We start from the raw sequence: 19,846 nt of genomic DNA, 5'->3' as shown, positions 1-19,846 counted from the left end.
CATTCGGGGAGGCAGAGCTGGAATTGAAGAAGCAGCAAGATAAGTTCTGGGTGAAATGCTCATGTGATATTCCCAAATGAATAGAAATATATGCCCAGGGCTCAGGAGAGAGATCTAGGCTGGAGATGAAGGTTTAGCATCATCATTGTAGACTTGTAGCTAAGCCATTGAGATGGAATAAAACCATGCAAGAAAATGCTTCAACAGGATGAATAGGAGGCTAGAGAATGAACAGAATCCTGGGAGCATGGAAGCGTCTGACTTTTATGTGGTGTTAATAACATTGAAAGCACATAAACACATGCTCCCATCAGTCACGTGTCAGGTGAGGTAGATGAATCTTGATTATTATTCCTAAATTCACACCCCTTGATGGGTGCTAGTTAGTCTCAACTTTTTTGAGTACAGTCCTTGAGGTACTCTTTAAGGGCACCCCAGAGCACAGAGGGGTTAGAAAAGAGCTCTGGTGCAGATGTAATGCAGTTCTGCAGTTCTTTGGCCATCAACCCTTAACAAGAAATTCTTGTGCATGGTTGTGCTAGATGCTAGCACTAGAAGGCAGAACAAGTGACATAGGAGCAAACTCTGGAAAGCTTTTAATAGGGGCCCAATTTTACTAAGGAGTTTAAAAGGGAAGAGCAGCTTAATTTGGAAGATACAACCAAAGTAAGTATCCTCATAAGGAAATATGTTTTTGGTTCCAGGTTAGGACAGCACAGCATGTAGCTGGCAGACCTTCAGGAAATCTGAGCATCGTAGTGGTAATGGCAGAGGATGTCTAGCCCAAGGGAATTGGACAAATTGCAGGCTCCTTGGGTGAGGGGCCTTTGGGTCTGTAGTCAGAAATTGGAATGAGAAGTTAAAGGTTATATTGGTTGGTTGGTTGGTTGGTTGGTTGATTAAGACCCAAAGCAGGGTATAATGGCTCTGTAGGCACTATTGTTTTCAGCCATAAGATAAAAAATATTTAAATGTAGTCTGGTTTACTGAAGACTGGTTTAAGCAAATTTGCCATTTTTAGGTGCTCCTAGTAATTCATTGCTGGTAGGCACTGCAGGTGGACCTTGTGCCTGCCACAGCTGCAAGGGAAGTGATCCAAACTGACTTTAAAAGCCCAAGAGTAAACCAATGGCACCTAGCTAAGAGTCATCATCTCAGTTCAGGCTAAGTGGACAGGTCATGCCCATACTACTCTTTGAAATGTTTCCCCCTCTCTGTGGTCTGACTCCTGAGATGTTTTACAGACCTTTATGTGTATGCTGGGGCAGAGAATTGTGTCAAACCCTGGGTTTGAATTGAGAAATTATTTCTCCTTTCAGTTATCACCACAACTAGTACAGATGTTGAGTTTCAACATGCATTACTTAGAAGCATCTTCAACTAGCTCTTATCTGCTTTTCTAATGGGAAAGCAAATGAAATACATGGTGAAAGTTTGAGCTAGTCAAGCCATACCTGCTTATAGCACTGGTGAGGGAAAAGTAGTAGATGCATCCAAGATCTGAATTAGAGCCTTCTTCTCTTGAGGGCCAATATGGACATACTTATTTGCTTCTTAGATTTTTCCCAACTAAAAGGAAATGATCCATAAGATTCCTTTGGTGAGAACCATAGCCAGCTTCCAGAGAATGGAGAGGACATGGGAAAGCTGCCATCAGGCTATGCCTTTACCCTTTAAATGGCTGCAAAGAGACAGCTTTTCTGATATTGTGTGAGCATGGGGTAAGGCATCACAGACAAACAGAGCTGATCCCAGACCTCAAATTGAACCATGGAAACTATGCCTAAGCAGAGTAGTTTAGAAATCATCTCAGAATTTACAGATCTTTAAAGCAGTTGGGGCTTCAAAATGGTGGAACTGGTCCAACTTGACTTTACCTATTTAGTGAAATACCTTGTCAAGGAGACCATCCCCACAGCTACCCAAGCAGAAGGTAATTTCAAAGCTACTATAACTGATTAATTTAAGCTGCATTATAGAATGCTCTGATACTATGCCCTAAAGAACAAAAATTATCAGGGCACCTGATCGGGGCATCAGTCAGTTAAGTGTCTGACTCTTGATTTCAGCTCAGGTCATGATCTCACAGTAATGAGATGGAGTCCCACATCTCTCCCTCTCTCTGCTCCAGCCCCGCTCATGCATGCATGCACACACATGTTCATTCTCTCTCTCTCTCTCTCTCTCTCTCTCTCTCTCTCTCTCCCTCTCCCTCTCCCTCTCCCTCTCCCTTTCTCCCTCTCCCTTTCTCCCTCTCCCAAAATAAATGAATAAACTTCTTTTAAAAAATAACAAAAATTATGTCATAGCTAACAAAGAATAACATTTCTAAGTATTTGTTTTTTTTTTAATGTTCCTTTACACTGAGGCTAGCCAGATTTTCCAATGGAAACCTCTCTTGCTGTTGCTCCTGTATGTGTGGTGGCATTGTGGTTGAATAGTCCCAAACAGTAATCCTGAGGTCCTGCTGACCCCAATGAAGGAGGGACCTTTAACCTCCTTGGTGGCCAGTGCTCAATCTCTCCTTGTGAGTCCTATATGGGCTCTAACAAAAGTGGTCTGGGACTTCCTTCTGTGCCTAGTGCAAGAGGATGCAGCTGTCAAAATAAAAATAGCCCATCAGATTGCTTTCAATGGCAGCAGTGGGGGAGGGAAGATTTGGTAAAATGCTGCCCTTTCAAAGGAAGGCCATGGAACATTGACCAGCCAATCCTTAAAACAGAGCAAGGAAAATGCACTCCCCCATTATGTTTGGGTAATAGGACACCCCTTATCTGTTGTACATGAATGTTCCATGAAACAGAAATTTAATGCAGTCTCTAATCCACATTTACCTTCATTGTAGAGGGATACTCTTCCTTATATTCAGGAGAAATGGGACAGGTTCTGTTCTCTGCCCTACTCCTCTCTACCCTTCCAGCCCATAGCTCTTTCTTACTGTTCCGAGTTCCATGGCCCTTCTTGTGTGGCTCGTGCACTGGCCTTTACCACCTGTAGCCTTTGCATGTCATAAACATTAGCCCTGCCCACGTACGACTGGACAGCTCATAGGGTCAGTTTTGTTTCAAGAATGAAACCTGCTTGTTTTCGTTCTTGAAACAAACCACTTCAAGGTCTGATCCCACAAAGAGGAGGTGATGTTAGGCCCAAGAGATTGAGTGCTCTTTAGAAAAAGCTTCTTAGCTTTTTCAAAGCTGCAGATTGTATCCAAGACTGAAGACAAGTGGCAATCTACAAAGTCAGTAACTCAGTCTTCAGTGAATTTATTATTCTATCATAAGTGAGAGAGTCTGAGAACTCATTTGTTTAGTAATCTCCAAAATAGGACACAAATAATGTTTGAAACAATGCTATGTTCCTCCCTGAGTAGAGAGATGTATTTAAGAAGGGAAACAATCACCTTCTTGCTGAAAAGGTGAGGATGACTCAGGCAGGTGTGCTCATCCAGGCCTAGTAGATAAACAAGAGTGAATGTGGCTCTTCCCACTGGTTCTAGTGAGCTGTCTGCTAACAGCATTCTGAAGCCTGGTCTGTGTGACACTGAATTTGCTGGTAACCTGAGGCTGCAATCAAGATAGAGATGACTGACAACAAACTTGCCTTTTCCAGTTATTGAGCACCTACTAGCAGCACTTAGTGTGTTTCACATATTGCATCTAATTTCTTTGTTAAAAATGTCCTATATTAGAGGAAGATTCCTCTGTCTCCCTCTTTTTCAGAGAAAGAAGAGAACTGAGTACAACTAATGATTTAGAATATTGCAATTCTAAGAAGGTGCTGTGCTGTATCAGGAGCACCTGGGTGGCTCAGTTGGTTAAGCATCCAACTTCAGCTCAGGTCATGATCTCGCAGTTCATGAATTCAAGCTTGCATTGGGCTCTCTGCTGTCAGTGCAAGCCTGCTTTGGATCCTCTGCCTCCCTCTCTCTGTCCTTGCCACGTTCACTCCCCACCTCTCAAAATTAAATAAACATTTTTTTTTTTAAAAAGAAGGTGCTATTCTGTATCGGATATCATTTAAATATAGAAGAAAAATTTGACATGCAAGATGAACTTGAAACCATGAAAATGACTGTGAAATGTCATTGACTAGACCAGGGCTCGGCACACATTTTTATCAAGGGCCAGATAGTAAATATTTTGAGCTCTGTGGGCCCTAAGTTTCCTGTTACAGTACAGTACTGTCTCCTGTACCATGAAAGGAGCTATTGACAATGTATAGATGAACAGGCATGACTGTGTCCCAATAAACACAGGCCTATTTGCAAATCCTGCCAGCATCATCCAGGAGCCTGTGTTGGGTCTAAAGCCTGGGGCCATTTATTCCCCAATTTAATGCAGTCCTGAAGATATCTGAGCATTTTGCCTGCCATCACCTTAGTTATCATTTCCCATTGTTAGTGAGACTGTTCACAAGATTCTGCTGAGACCATTTAGAGCATGTAGTAAACTAAATATGGAGACCTAGACCTTAAAGACCATTTGTGCCTGGCCTGTCTGCACTGGGTCATGACTTTGGAGCCAACTGCAAGTGCCTCTGGCCAGCCTAGGGCAGTGCTCAAGGACATATATGGGCCATTCTAGTAATTTTTTAAATATAATTTATTGTCAAATTGGCTTACATACAACACCCAGTACTCATCCCAACAAGTGCCCTCCTCAATGCCCATCACCCACTTTCCCCTCTCCCCCACCACCCATCAACCCTCAGTTTGTTCTCTGTATTTAAGAGTCTACTATGGTTTGCTTCCCTCCCTCTCTGTTTGTAACTAATTTTTTTCCCCTTCCCTTCCCCATGGTCTTCTGTTAAGTTTCTCAAGATCCACATATGAGTGAAAACATATGATATCTGTCTTTCTCTGACTGACTTATTTTAGAATTAAAATTGTAAAAATGGATCTTCTTTCCCATGCATTTCTTCCTTCACTTAGCAACCATTATTGATGGTCTTTGAAGAGAAGGGTACTGGGATACCGAAAGAAAGATGACTAAGATAGGATTAGGCATTTAAAGAATTTAGGGTCTATTGGGAGAGACCATTCATAAGACAGTTATGGTCCTCTATTCTGTGGTCTTGATGCCTGTGTGCCAGCCATGTTGTGTGTTGTCGGGGCACTTGGAACAGGGAGGTGGAGTCAGCCTGAGGTGGAGGGAGATGATGTCAGGGAAGGTTCTGGGCATGCGGCTGGTAGGTTACATCAGGGGAGGTTCCACTAAGGAAGTACCCCTGGGAGGAGTCCTGAAAGAGAAGGGTATTCCAGATATGAAAAAAAAATACTGGAGAGAAGAAGGAAGCCTGGGGAGAAGTGGGCAGGAAAGTACAGAACATTTGGAGAGACTCTCAAGCAGCCCAGATACCTGGAGTTTGGTGAGCTGGGGGAGGTGAGCTTAGGAGGTAAGTTGTAGAGAAGTACTGAAGGATTTTGAAGTGGATCTTCTTTACTTTGCAGATATAATAAGGAGCCACTGAATGTGTTTTAGCAGCTGAGGTATATGATCAGATAAAAATTTATCTTTGTATCTTTTACAAGTGGTATTAGAGAATGCTCCTAAAATATCTACTGCTGATTTCTCCTGATTTACAAGCATCCATTTTCAGTCATGGTAATTTTTTGATATGGTCATTTATCATTAACATTCGTTAAGTAATACTGCAGAATTACTTGGTTTGGAGAGTTTTCATGAGTCACACTGGGTACATCAGCAGTGCTCAGACACAACCGAAATCACAGAAAACGGCTTTCAGTGGTGGGTTAGAGCTGGCATGAATCTCCCTCACTACCTTCCCATAACCCACCCATGTTGGCTCACTATGTGTGATGTGCTGACTATGCCCACTTTAGCCTTCATTGAAATAGCTCGAGCAAAAAATAAGCATTTGGGTCCTCATCGGTTGATCTGACGAGTCAGATGTATGTCGTTTTTTGACTAACCTGAAAGAAGCCAACAGGTGTTGGAGGTTTCTCATTTGCATTTTTTCTCACAAAATCAAACCAAGGGCTAAATCTTGTTTCTCCACTCTGACCTTCCCACCCCTCCCCACCCCATCAAGTACCACAGAGTTCTTGGAAGTTGTTATTTGTAGTAGTGTTTCCTAAATTTAGCTGGTGCAGGAAGAATCAGTGGCAAATGGGTGCCTGAAGAAAATGCATCTTCAGTTTAGAATCTAGACTCAAAACATTTATTATATAGCACAACAAAAGGATTGCATTTATTTTCTGTGGTGATTTTCTACAGTAATTCCTATGAGATTTTGGTTATGGTACAAACAAAAAGAGAGATGGCTGAGAATCTCATCCCCGGACCTTATCTGTTCATGTTTTTTTATGCCGACTTCCAGTTCTTAGTCCACAGACATACATAAGTTTTTCCATATGTAATCTTTCTGTGGATATAATTATGTATTCTACTTTTTGCCCTTAAAATGCTATTGGCCATGTGAAAATTATTAAATTGAGGAGAAATAATATTCAAAATGTGTGTGCCAGCTACTGGGTTTGGCATCTACGTACACAAACTAGATGAAAATCTTCATATGCTTTCTCTTGAGTGAGACACTCTGTGAAGAGGTGGCTTTATAAAGGAGAATAAGTTTGTCAAACCTGTGTGCATCTGAAAACAATTTCAAGTCAGCAATTGCCATCTCTTGGGTCTGTGACCTTCCTAGTGTGGCTAGACTAATTTTTTCAGAGTTTACTTTAGGTTTATATGAAAGTACAGAAGCAGTCGAATTCATAGAGACGGAAAGAGAGTGGGAGCTACCAAGGACTGGGGGAAGGGTTAATGGGGAGTTAGTGTTTAATAGACATAGAGTTTCCATTTGGGAAGATAAAAAGTTCTAGAGATGGATGGTGGTGATGAGAATGTGAATATACATGATGCCACTGAACCATTTAAAATGGTTAAAATGGTAAATTTTATGTATATTTTACTACAATAAAAAAAAAGCAGAATGTGACTTTCTCGAGTGGGAGAGACCTTTGTTTTTCACAGTGGTGTACAAACTGTGCTGTTCTGATCAGGTGTGGTACAATCTAAACTTAAATCTTTTAAAATTTTGTTTCTTTTTTGGAGTCAGATTTTTTGATAATTGGGTGAAATTAGGTCTTAATAGGGCCCCCAACTTATTTTGCTCAATTCAGTCATGGGTGTTAGATGATCAGTGTTAATAGAGTTCTGTGTGTAAGAATTACAGAGTCCGATATCAGTGTGCCACCCTGATATCTTGTAAATGTGATTGTCAAAGAAAAAACTGTCATCTCCTTCAGAGGACAACTCCATATTGCTACTAGTATTTGGATGGGATAAGATAAGAAACCAGGGTTTCTAATAAGGTCATTTTTATTAGCAGCTAAAATAACTTTTCCATCACATGGATTTCCTGATTCTGGCCCCTTAGTGAACTTCATTTCCTATTATGTTTCCTCTTAGTTTGTGAAGAAGTCCTTACAGAAAATAGTTATATTCTATAACTGGTTTTTATTAGTTTTCCTGGGAAAGAGAGAACAGATTCTGAAGGGCTTGATCTTTCTTTAGAAAAGTAGAATGTCAGCTAGGTTCTTCAAAAGCCTCATATGTTTCAGAAACAAAAGAACAGTGAATTTTAGAAATTGTACTTGAAACAAGCGAGAGTTTGATCTCTTACTAGTCCTGAAATCAGAATCTTGGCCCTGCTTTCCAAGTACTTGTCTATGTATCGTTTTAAGTGTAATCTTTAGTTTCAGCCCCAAAGAAAGGCAAAAACCTTACTTTTGGTGGTTACTATGCTTGTTGAAACAGAAAACAGAAAAATATTAGAACTTTTGAGAATATGGACTTAGAAAGCTTTAAACTTTGCTCAAAAAGAATATTCTGGAATACTTTCTAAACTTTCTTTTCAGTCAATTGATGTCTACGGTGTCTTTCAAAACCTAACACAAAAGCTTTACCCAAAAAGCTTTCTTTGGATGATCCCATTGAAATGTAACCTCTTTCCTGTATTTTCCTAATGTTTTTTTCCGTACTATGTAATATTAATTGATGTGTTGCTTGTTATGACTATTCAGTATGTATGTGGTCAGTGTAAATATGAGGAGTTTTCTTAATTCTTTGCATTCTTCCTCCCTCTAGTCCCCATCTTATCAGTATTAATAGCGTTCGCAGGATGTGTTAAGCCATTCAAAATGCCATGTAGTCAAAAGAAATTATCTGCTCTTTCTTTGTACCTCCTAGAAATCATGACAGTCTTAAAGCATATACTGAGCCCCTTTCCCTTAACTGAACTGTTTTTGTATTCTTGGGCCAGGTACCTAACTTGAAAATCTGCAACTTGATGCTTAGTAACTTCATAAAAGTTTAATGGTAATTGGCTTTCCACCAATCACTTTTTTAAAACATTATGTAAAATACTGAATTTTTATTTATTTAATAATTTTATTTCAAAGATAATAAACTTTAGTTTTATTTATTTTTCTTTTAGCTTTAGAGGTAATATGTAGGAGTAGGAGTAAATATCACACAGTAAGTGCTATACTAATGAAAACATTACTGTTATTTTTTTTATTCCTTTATAGTTAACATACAGTGTCATATTAGTTTTAGGTATATAATATAGTGATTCAAGAATTCTATACACATTACTCAGTGCTTATCATAAATGTACTTTTAATCCACTTCTCCTATTTTACCCATCCTCCCACCCACGTCCCCTCTGTGTTATTTTTATTACTTATGAATTTTTCAGATTGTTCTAGAATAAGATTTTTATTACTTTGTTTTGTTTGCTATGCTTTCCATAATTTATCTAAACACATCGTGCCCCTTTTCTCTGTCTGACCTCAACATTAGAGAATGGTCTTTCGTGGGGGTTCTATTAATACTAGGATAATTTTAAGTCTATCCAGCCTTCTTGTAGCACTAGTTCCTTAATGGTGTCAGCACTCTTGCTGCTTTCTGAATTAGTAATTAACTGCCATGAATTGTACACATGTGCAGGCATCTGAAGGCTTTTTTCAGGTACTTCATGTTCTGCAGTCTGTGGCCTCTAAGAGAGACACTTTTCGTGCTTTGTTAATGACTAAGCCAAGATAAATAGATGTTCTTGGGTGGTGAGCAGCTGAACCTTTTTGACAGTTTTGACTCCTTTCTTTATAGTATTTGCATAGTTTGTTCACTGTGTGGACAGGCAGGAGACTGATGTCTGGAGCTTGTGCAGGGAGCATGCCCTTCCATGGCATAGCTAAAAGTTCAGCTCCCTTGTTTTAGTGGTCACCAGGTTAAGGCACGGTCACTTTACAATATTTTTCTCACTTGTAGTATTCTTATAGTATGATCTTCATGTTAATTGATTTTCACCTTGTTCAACAGATATTTCGTGAGTGTTTACTATGTGCCAAGGTAGGTTATTGTTCTGTTTTTGAGAGAATATGATCTTGTGTTTTATATTTTTTCTGTCCTTCCTTAAGAGTAGGGGATCCCCAAACTTGTGGCTGAGAGCTACTTTGTTCCTCCTTAGAGCTTCACAGATGGGAAGCTGTAGCTGCCACATGCCCATCCCAGTTAGTGAGGGTGAGGGGCCTAGCATGGCTGAAAGTCACCTCCTCATCATCTGTGGGCATGGAGGGAAGGATATCCTTTGCCATCTTCGTGCAGTTTTCTCCTGCTTTATAGGGCCAGTATCCTTTTCGTTTTTGCATTAGGCACCAAAAAGGGGAATGTGACCTCACTCACGGAACACCTAAAGGAAGTGAAGTACTTTCCAGTCACACTGATGTTGGCATTTATAGTAAATGCTTTTAATAAGCTAAGTCCTATTTAACCTCCTCTTCTGTCCATTCTCTTTTTTTTTTTTTTCTTTCCTCCCATCATATGGGCTGGCCTGATTTAAGATTCTGTTAGAATTAAGTGGCTGTCAGCATGTGTGACAGGCATTTTTATATCTTATGTTAGAAGGAATCCACCTCAGCATCCTTGATTGGTTGAAGGTACTCAGGCTATGACAATCACAGTGGAAGGGAGCATGGAAACCTGAAAATCCTTCACATCCCTCTGGAAGTATTGGTCTGAAAGAGGTTGGAGGAAGTGTGTGGGAGGAAAGAATTTCATAAGCTCTGGGCCCGATCCATGGCCAACTCTCACTTAAGAGTAAAAAAAAAAAGTAAATGAGTCATTTCAATGACGGGTGTATGAAATGACCAGCATGTGTATCTATACTAATAAGCTTGTTTGACCTTGATGGAGGGAAGGAGTGAAATCACTTATTTTTACAGTATCATTTCCTTTTCCATTTTTTCCTTTTAAATCACTTCTTTAATACCTCTTTGGGTTTGGAGGTGCTTTAGAACTTCAAACAACTGCCTTAACATTTCCAGCAGAGCACAGTGCCCAGAGTCCAGGGAAAAATGAGGATAGAGACAAAAGGAGGCAATTAGGGATAACAAAGCAAAAGTTAAATGAGGGAGAAACTGCTGCTTCACTATCTTCTAGCGCTGATCCTTAAACTTTATCCTTGACATGTTTGAGTTGTGTTTGGTCTCATGCTGAAGTGTTCTCATATGTATTAACAGTGGTAAAACTCATCTTATTTAAGAGTCTTTGTTGCAAGATGTAATGATTGACTCAAAGCTGGAAAAACATGAATGTGTATATGAATTAAACAGGAAAAAAAGGTTTTTCAGACTTCTCATAATAGTGGGAGACAGGGAGGGGAATTTTAGGGCTCAGGTTTTAGTTACAGACAGCTGATTCTACTCTGAGCCAGTTTAAGCAGGAAGGGGTTTATTAAGAAGTTGTTGAGAGCTTATGGTCTCCTCAGAAGAGCTGGAGAAACAGGCTTTCAGCTGAAGTTAAAGGAACAACACTCAGACCACATCACACAACTGGCCCAGTAAGATCTGCTGCCACGTCTCCCCACCCACCCCCAGTACCACCTGCCTCTGCTGCCACCTGCACCTGCCAAGCAGGTGCTCTTTACCCATCTAATTCTTCCCATGTCCTGTTTCCAAATCCACTTCAAGTAGGTGTGTCAGGTGATGCAACTAAATCCAGAGTCTACACCCTAATAGCAAAGGAGATTGAGAAACATAATTTATGTGGATTCTGTATTGGAATAGTGGGATTCACAATGTTGGGAAGTATTGAAATGTGGAAGTCTGGAAGGGTTTGGGGCGGCCACAAATTTAGATGTTCCTTATAAGACTACATTAGCAAATACAACACAGAAATGCCTCATAATATGAATTAACAGTAAAATTTTATGATCAACTGCAAAAAAAATGCAACTCTAGAAGACAAGTTCCTTTATGGCTTTATTTGCTGAGGGACTTTTGGTAGTCTATATCATGATTCTACATATTTCTCCTTCATTTACTCTCTTAAGTTGGTTATTTTTCTAGTGTTTGATGTGTCTCTTCTCCTATTTATTATCCTTGACATGGCAAGATCCCATCAGATTAGGCTATCAAAGGAGGAAGGGTTTACAAATCATTCATTTAAGTCCTCACAGAGCCATATTCTTTTGAAGAAGTTGCTGAGATTTCTAGATTTTGTACTTTTACTTGACATTGAAGACCTTTGGAACTATAAATCCCCCTGAAGAAGAAACAACTAGGTTTTTAATAAAACAAATTTAGCTTGAGTTTTTGTAGCATGAATTTACACATTTTTTTTACTCATATAATCCATTTCAGATCTTTATTTCACACTAAAGATAGACTTTCCCTCTTCCTCGTTATTTTTTATTTTTTTTAATGTATGAAATTTATTGTCAAATTAGTTTCCATACAACACCCAGTGCTCATCCCAAAAGATGCCCTCTTCAATGCCCATCACCTACCCTCCCCTCCCTCCCACCACCCATCAACCCTCAGATTGTTCTCAGTTTTTAGGAGTCTCTTATGCTTTGGCTCTCTCTCCAACTCTAACCTCTTTTTTTTTTTCCTTCCCTTCCCCCATGGGTTTCTGTTAAGTTTCTCAGGATCCACATAAGAGTGAAAACATATGGTATCTGTCTTTCTCTGTATGGCTTATTTCACTTAGCATCACACTCTCCAGTTCCATCCACGTTGCTACAAAGGGCCATGTTTCATTCTTTCTCATTGCCATGTAGTACTCCATTGTGTATATAAACCACAATTTCTTTATCCATTCATCAGTTGATGGACATTTAGGCTCTTTCCATAATTTGGCTATTGTTGAGAGTGCTGCTATAAACATTGGGGTACAAGTGCCCCTATGCATCAGTATTCCTGTATCCCTTGGGTAAATTACTAGCAGCGCTACGGCTGGGTCATAGGGTAGGTCCACTTTTAATTTTTTGAGGAACCTCCACACTGTTTTCCAGAGTGGCTGCACCAGTTTGCATTCCCATCAACAGTGCAAGAGGGTTCCTGTTTCTCCACATCCTCTCCAGCATCTATAGTCTCCTGATTTGTTCATTTTGGCCACTCTGAATGGCATGAAGTGATATCTGAGTGTGATTTTGATTTGTATTTCCCTGATGAGGAGCAATGTTGAGCATCTTTTCATGTGCCTGTTGGCCATCTGGATATCTTCTTTAGAGAAGTGTCTATTCATGTTTTCTGCCCATTTCTTCACTGGATTATTTTTTGGGTCACACAGACATTTTTAATAGATTTTTATGGAGACCTATGTGAAGTTTTTGTTTTTTGGTTTTTTTTCAAATTGGGCCATTCTTTTCTTTTTTTTTAATTTTTTTTAACATTTATTCATTTTTGAGAGACAGAGCCAGATAGAGCACGAGTGGGGGAGGGGCAGAGAGAGGTGGGGACACAGAATCCAAAGCAGTCTCCAGACTCTGAGCTGTCAGCACAGAGCCCAACGTGGGGCTCAAACTCACAGACTGCAAGATCATGACCTGAGCTAAAGTTGGACATTTACAACTGAGCCACCCAAGCACCCCAGGGGCCATTCTTTTTAAAAAATGTATTAGTTTGGTACATAAACTTTTACTCTTTTGAAAAGGAAGCAAAATATATCAAAATATTTTGCATGTGTAAAGTTCCTACTAATGCATCAGTGAAATTGTAACTCTCTGATTACTAAAATATGATATAGAAAACTCTGTAACATAACATTACAATTTTTACTTAGCATGTTAAAGTTTTTACTAACAGTGCTTCTTTTTTGGCCACTCAAGATCTTAAACGAAATAGATTTTAAAAATGCTAAATATGTAAACAAGCATTTGAAATCATAGTTTTGAAACTTGTTGACACTTACTGGGAAGCCCTCAATTATTTCACTTTTTTGATAACCCTGTCTAAACCTACAAGCTGTTTGCAAACTAGAGCATAAATATTTGTATGTATGGTCACGGAAAATAACCAGGAACCTTAATTAAAGAGTTTTTCCCTGGTTCCTTGGCAACAAAAGATGAGTGAAAAACTTCTCCTTTTTACTTTTTATTTTTTGACCTGAGTAAATAGTTCCTTTAAATATTTTTCTCCACTAAGTATCGTCTTTTTACTTAAATTTTTTATATCATTCTACAGGGAGTTAAATACCTGTGCATTCCAGCAGCGGATTCGCCATCTCAAAACCTGTAAGTTGGTTTTTTCCTATATTTTTTGGAGATATTAAAAACAAATAAAGGACAGTAAAGTAAAGGACTGTGAAATCGTTGGAGCCAATGGGATGCTTCATGCCTTGCGCAGCTGCTGCCCTGCAGGGGAGGTAACAAGGCCCATAGGAGGTCTGTGCTGCCAAGTTAGGCAGAGCTGCAGCTGGAGGCACGCTTCTTGTTTGCCAGTCCTTCAACTACACAACACTGATGGGATGTCTATAAGAGCCTAATTTTTAAAAAGGATGCCTTAAACCAAACCTTGAGCATGTTCATCTCTTCTCTAGAAGTAAACCCTTAAGGAAGCTATTGGGTTTTGTCTAAAAGCAGCACTGTCCAATAGAAATAGAATGTGGACCACAAATGTAAGCTGTGCAGGTAATGTTAAATTTTCTAGGAGTCAAATTAAAAAGAGTAAAAAAGAGGGGGACCTGGGTGGCTCAGTCAGTTAATCATCTGACTCTTGGTTTTGGCTCAGGTCATTGTCTCATGGTTTGTGACAGTGAGTCCCAAGCAGAGCCTGCTTGGGATTCTCATGCACCCTCTCTCTCTCTATGCCCCATCTCCCTCCCTCCCTCCCTCCCTCTCTCTCTCTCTCTCTCTCTCTCTTTCTCTCTCTCTCTCTTTCTCACTCTCAAAATAAATAAATAAACTTAAAGAAGACCATGATATGGAGTAAAATTTTACTGAAGCATGGATTTGAACCTTGCAGGCTCAGACACTGGGGCAGAAATAAAGTACTTAACCACTCATTGCCTCCAGTAGATACCAGCCCCTGCTTCCAAGGCTGGCCTTGTGCTTACGTTGCAGGTCAAACGCAGCCATGCTAGAATTACAGGTTACTGCATCTTATCTGGAAAGTTACAAGCTATGGTGATGTTTGTGAATTTGGGAGCCCACAGGCTTGTTGGGATTCATCCTTTGTGATTCTTAAGCTCTATTGCCTACAAATCCTGCATATTGGAATTACAGACCATATAATCTTATGTTTAGTATCCCAATTGTTCATCTTCTCTGAAAGCTATCAAATACTGGAACATTTCACAAATCTTGATTTTTGATTGCTAGAGAGCAGTGAAATCCCAGGTTACACAATAATTTTGTGAGATCTATCTGTTTGAAAAAAAAATGAGTCTAGAGTCAGATGGATCGATGTAGGGAAGGGTGGGGGGTGGTATAGGACAGGGGATAGGTGGCGTATGATTAGATGAGAAAAGGGCAAGGGTAGATTTGAAGCAGGGACAAATATGTTCTGCATAAGGCCTTTTTTTTTTTACACTAACTCTCCATATTCCACAGAAAAAGTCAGTCTTTAAGGCTGAGGATGACGGAGGAAAGATTTTACTAGGATCACTAGGAAAACAGTAGTAGCTTGGGTCTAGGAGGAGAAGAAGCACCAGAGAACTTCCTTGGTTACTAGTCGTGTCAAGAAACAGAAGTGGTTGGAAGGGCATGGTGTATACGGAAGGAAGTGAGCCACTGCCTTTCTCTGGAGACCACAGCAATCTTCTGCCCATGTTTTGGTGGCTATTTTTAAAATGGTTGCTTTGTTCTTATCTCAAACTGAGATTCTAATATACTGCTGAACTTGTCAATACCTGATTGGCAATATGACTCTTTGGAGGAATCAGATTATAACACATCCTGGGCATTTGTTGTGAGGTAAGGTGGCCACCTGTACTTGATTGCCCTCAGGACATTTCAGCTTTGCTAGGAGCCAAGCATTGTGCTTGATGTCCAGGACAATAACTGACTTACCAAAAGAAGATTGAGCATTGAGCAGTCCTGCACTATATAGACACTATATAGACAAGTATATAGACACTGCACTATATAGACAAGTAAGCAGTAGACCTTGATGTTAGATATCTTAAATTTAAAACTAGTTGTATCTACCTTGGGCAAGTCATTTAAACCCATCTGAACTTCAGTTCCCTCATGTAAAAAATACCTGCCTTGAGGATTTTTGGAGATCAGATCACATGTATGAAAGTGTTCTCTATGAACTCTATGCACTTTTGAGAATAAGAATACACTTTTACTCTCTTAAAAGTGTATTCATATATCTTGAGAGTTATAAAAGAAGATAGTTGAAATAACAAGTTTTGGTGTTCAGGAGACCCACTTTAGTGGGAGATTTGGAAGATACGCTTACATGGAAAGACCAGAGTGACAGAAAATGTAGCAGCAGCTTCTCCAAGTTCCAGGGTCTCATGGGTCAGTTCAGGTCTTCTGGCAAAACAGCCCAAACACAGTTACCTTGGGTCCAAAGGACTAACCTGTAAGATTTGAATTTGTTCTCTCCTGTCCCAAATATGTGCAGAGGTCTTGTTAAGCTGTGTGATTTGCCTTTTTAACTCTTTACTTACATCTTGGTGAAAGTGTAGGGTGGGACACCAGGTTTCAATAGGTAGTTACCATAGCATCCGTGTTTGGGGCTAATGACAGAATAACTTCAAGAGGACGTGCCATTGCTGCTATGTTGAGGGAAGTCCTACAGCTGTACAACCTCTGTTTCAGTTGGAAAAGAAAGTTAAGGCCATAACTCATCGAAAGGCAGAAAAGCTGGCACTTGCCTGTTAAAAGTTATGTTCATAGGCATTTATGTGATTCTTTGGGAAAACTTTTATTTTTAATCCATTAGTAATTGCAAATCTTATGCATAAGTAAGACTTTGGGCACATCAATGTCCATGAGTTTATAAATATTTCTTGCTCTACTGAAGTTACATGGAAATTGTGGAGTTAAGTTTGTAATTTGAGTTTACTGTGTATGTTAAGAGACAGCCTATGAAATAGCTGGAGTTTCTCTTTCCGTGTTACACATGTTTCTTTGGAAGCATAACATACGTTTTAACAGCAAGCATGCTTTCATGATATAATTAGACTATTAACCATTGGCAAATGGAATACTTGACTTTTTATGTGGCCTGTTCACTTCAGGTAGCCTGTGGTCACCAAATATTAGGAACATATAGCTGACAGTGAACCTTCACTTTCTGTACCCTCAACCAATGCAGATAGGAGATAAATACTCTGGTTAACAAAAGCAAGAGAAATCATGTCCATCACTTGGAAAATATGCTCTGGCTAACTCAGACAATTATAACTAGTAGTTCTTTAGTCTAGCCACTTTTAATTACTGATGCCTGAAAAGTCTTATATTTAATGACAAAATAAATTCTAGAAAACTGTATCGCTTACTGTTTTGAACCTACAGATTTTTTAAATTGTTTAACTTTAGATGTGATTTGAAGTTTTATATCCTAAATATTACCCCACAAACCCCTATACCAACAGGAATTCTTCTTGCTAATTATGCTTAGTAAGAGGTTTGTGACCTTTTGAAACTAACTGCTTTCACTTGGCATTCAGTGGTTGTAAGCTGCCCAGAAAGGTCAGTTTTCTGTCTTGGCTTTAATCCTCACAAACTCCCCCTCTGATCTTCCAGGAACTTAAAATGCAGAAACCTGGTTAAGATAACATTAACACATTAAAATTTTACCTCAGTTCCCTAACCACCTTGCCTTTCAAAGTCAGGAAATGTGAAAGTTCAAGTTCTCATAGTTGTAATACCCCCACAGACCCAGGCTGGGGTGTTTTGCATGATTTGTCACAATTAGAGGCATCCTAGAGCTTATATCACATGCATACACTACATGATCTCTGAGTGGCTGATGTGGGGTGGGTGGTGAATTGAGGCTTTTAGAAATACTTGCTTTTGCTTTCTCTGTGTACTTTCTTATGCAAGTCACTTTAACCTCACTTCTCATCTGTAAAATACCTATTTCACACAGTTCTTGTAGTATTAGGTTAGATAAGTGAAAGTATTTTTTATGAACTGTAAGCAATTCCAGAAATAAGATTATATTTGCTATCCAAGTAAGGAGTATTAATGTATTTCGAGAGTGAATTATTGGATATATGGTAGATCATTTATTCATTCTTATTTTAATATTTATTAAATTGGTATTTTTTATTTAGATATTGTTAAGGGAATACTTTTTTTAAATCTTCTAATGTCAAGTGCAGGAGAGTTTGGTCTGTGCTGTGGAGTTGGTGGCATTGCATCATTGCAGTAGAACTTTTGTGACATTCAGTGGTTTGAGTATCGAGCAGGTCTCTAACTTTCTTGAGGTTTTTGTGGGGAGAAGAGGTAATTAGCAATACAGAAAGCTTATATTTAAAGTACCAGTAAAACTTCCTTGCCTTATTCTACCTCCCTTTTTGTGTATTTTTTCTTTAATTTAGCTGATGTCTTCTGTACATCCAACTCTTTCGTCCTCTTATAGTTTTTCTTTGTTTTAATTATTAAAAAGAAGTTTTGCAAAATCAAAGCTAGGTGGGCCCTTGGAGTGCTGTGGTTCTGTTTCCAGACAGATGCATACATACTTGAGCATACATGTGCACACACACACACACATGCTCACACATGACTCCTGAGGACTTTGCAGCCCATAGGAATGAGAAATACACAGAAAATGGATATTGAGTTTTTTTATAAGACTTCACTTATTGAACTTAACTGTATTTTAGTCTTAAACTTTCTTCTCCTAGTTTTTCTTTTTTTTTTTTTTTTAATTTTTTTTTCAACGTTTTTTATTTATTTTTGGGACAGAGAGAGACAGAGCATGAACGGGGGAGGGGCAGAGAGAGAGGGAGACACAGAATCGGAAACAGGCTCCAGGCTCTGAGCCATCAGCCCAGAGCCCGACGCAGGGCTCGAACTCACGGACCGCGAGATCGTGACCTGGCTGAAGTCGGACGCTTAACCGACTGCGCCACCCAGGCGCCCCTCTTCTCCTAGTTTTTCTAGTGTTCAATTATTCTTTGTGAAATGATGTTATAGTAGATGGTAGAGAAGTTTTTGTTTTGTTTTTAAAATGACCTTATGTAGCAAAATGAAAAGCATGATAAAAATCCCCCCCCCCCCGATTAAAAAAATGTTTAAGTGCAGGAAATATAAAAGTTGGGGAATCATTGATGTAAATATGAGTTAGTTGTATGTGTTAAATGCTGTGCACTGATAGAGCAGCTCTGCCAGTGTCTGTACTGGTGGAGAATGTTCCTTCCTGCTTGCTTCTGGGTGGGGTGAGAGTTTCCAGCTGAGGGGGCCTACATGGATTCTGCCCCAGGAGGAAACAGCTCTCCTATCTGAGCTCACCTTCCAGAGCACCGGCTCACTCAGATAGAACATTCCACCCATTTACTTTTTGCTTTATCTTTTTAAGTATTCCTTTTCCAGGAAAAAAAAATCTAAGAGTGCTTGCCTTTCCTGTTTTTTTTTTCCTCTTTTGCTTTCATATACAACATACATGTACAGACGTGTGCACATGTCTGTGTGTACACACACATATACATATGTGGGAAGGAAAAGTGTCCTCGGTCGCATGGCTTTGCTGTCAATACAGCCTAGTCTGATACTGCTGGCTTTGGAGTGAGCCCAGCTCCCTTGAGCTCCTGCTCATATAAGCAGAGTCTTCAGCAGGACAGAGCTGCCTCAGATCCCACAATGGGGATCACAGCCTTAAAATCTTGCAGTGTTGGAGTGAGCACACATTGTTCAGCCTCAAAAGATGATCATCATGTGGTGTAGTTTTGCTAGATCCCATCCACCAGTCTTTTTGTGTACTCTCTGAAGGTCAGGAAAACCTGGCTGATCCTGGCTTTTGGCCTCTGGACAGAGAGGGAGAGGAGGCTGTTCAAGAAGGACAGCCAGCACAGACTGAGGAAGTGGAGGAAGGGCAACAGTGGCTGCTGCAGGGCTGTTTGCTGAGTGCTCATGGAGGACATGTCTCCCTGAGGGCCTACCAAAGGCCTGCCCCTCTGCCCTACCCAAGGTGTTCTCTTCAGATTATTGGCAGCAGCAACCACTGTTACATGAGTTTGTGACACACATGTAGGTCAGTGAGCCTCACTGGCTTTCCTCCAACAGACCTTACTCCATGTGTGGGTATGCAAGTGAAGGTACAAAATGAAGAGCAGGAATAGGGAACCTGTGTTCATTGAAACAGTTTGTGTTGGGATGGTGCTTGAGATATGTGCTTCTGCTTCACATCAGAGAATTGGGCAACAAGGGCCAGAGTCGCGGGTATTTCCCGCTGTGGAGGAGGGAGTTTAATGACCAGTGCTAGAGCTTATGTCATCAGCTTCCCTGGAAATAACCCCCACTCCTGCAACACACCAAAGCAGTAGTGAATGCGCATGCCTCCTGGCTTTACTTGGAAAAGGCATTTCTAGGAATGTCTGCTTGGCGTGGCCTCCTGCCTAATTGTGTTTATGAGTCAAGT

The 19,846-nt window shown here is 39.9% G+C and overlaps 1 protein-coding gene across 3 annotated transcripts in view; it reads left to right on the top strand.

The window, feature by feature from the left end:
- Window positions 1-19,846, top strand: part of DUSP22 (dual specificity phosphatase 22) — a 71,408-nt gene that overhangs the window by 33,591 nt on the left and 17,971 nt on the right. For all 3 annotated transcript variants that reach the window (XM_043590972.1, XM_043590973.1, XM_043590971.1), the window contains exon 4: window positions 13,490-13,539. In XM_043590972.1, the coding sequence (XP_043446907.1) occupies window positions 13,490-13,539 (50 nt within the window). The remainder of the gene's footprint in view (window positions 1-13,489; window positions 13,540-19,846) is intronic.

Source organism: Prionailurus bengalensis, chromosome B2 (assembly GCF_016509475.1).
Source record: "Prionailurus bengalensis isolate Pbe53 chromosome B2, Fcat_Pben_1.1_paternal_pri, whole genome shotgun sequence".
Taxonomy (NCBI): Eukaryota; Metazoa; Chordata; class Mammalia; order Carnivora; family Felidae; genus Prionailurus; species Prionailurus bengalensis.
This window is presented reverse-complemented; position numbering and strand designations above follow the sequence as displayed.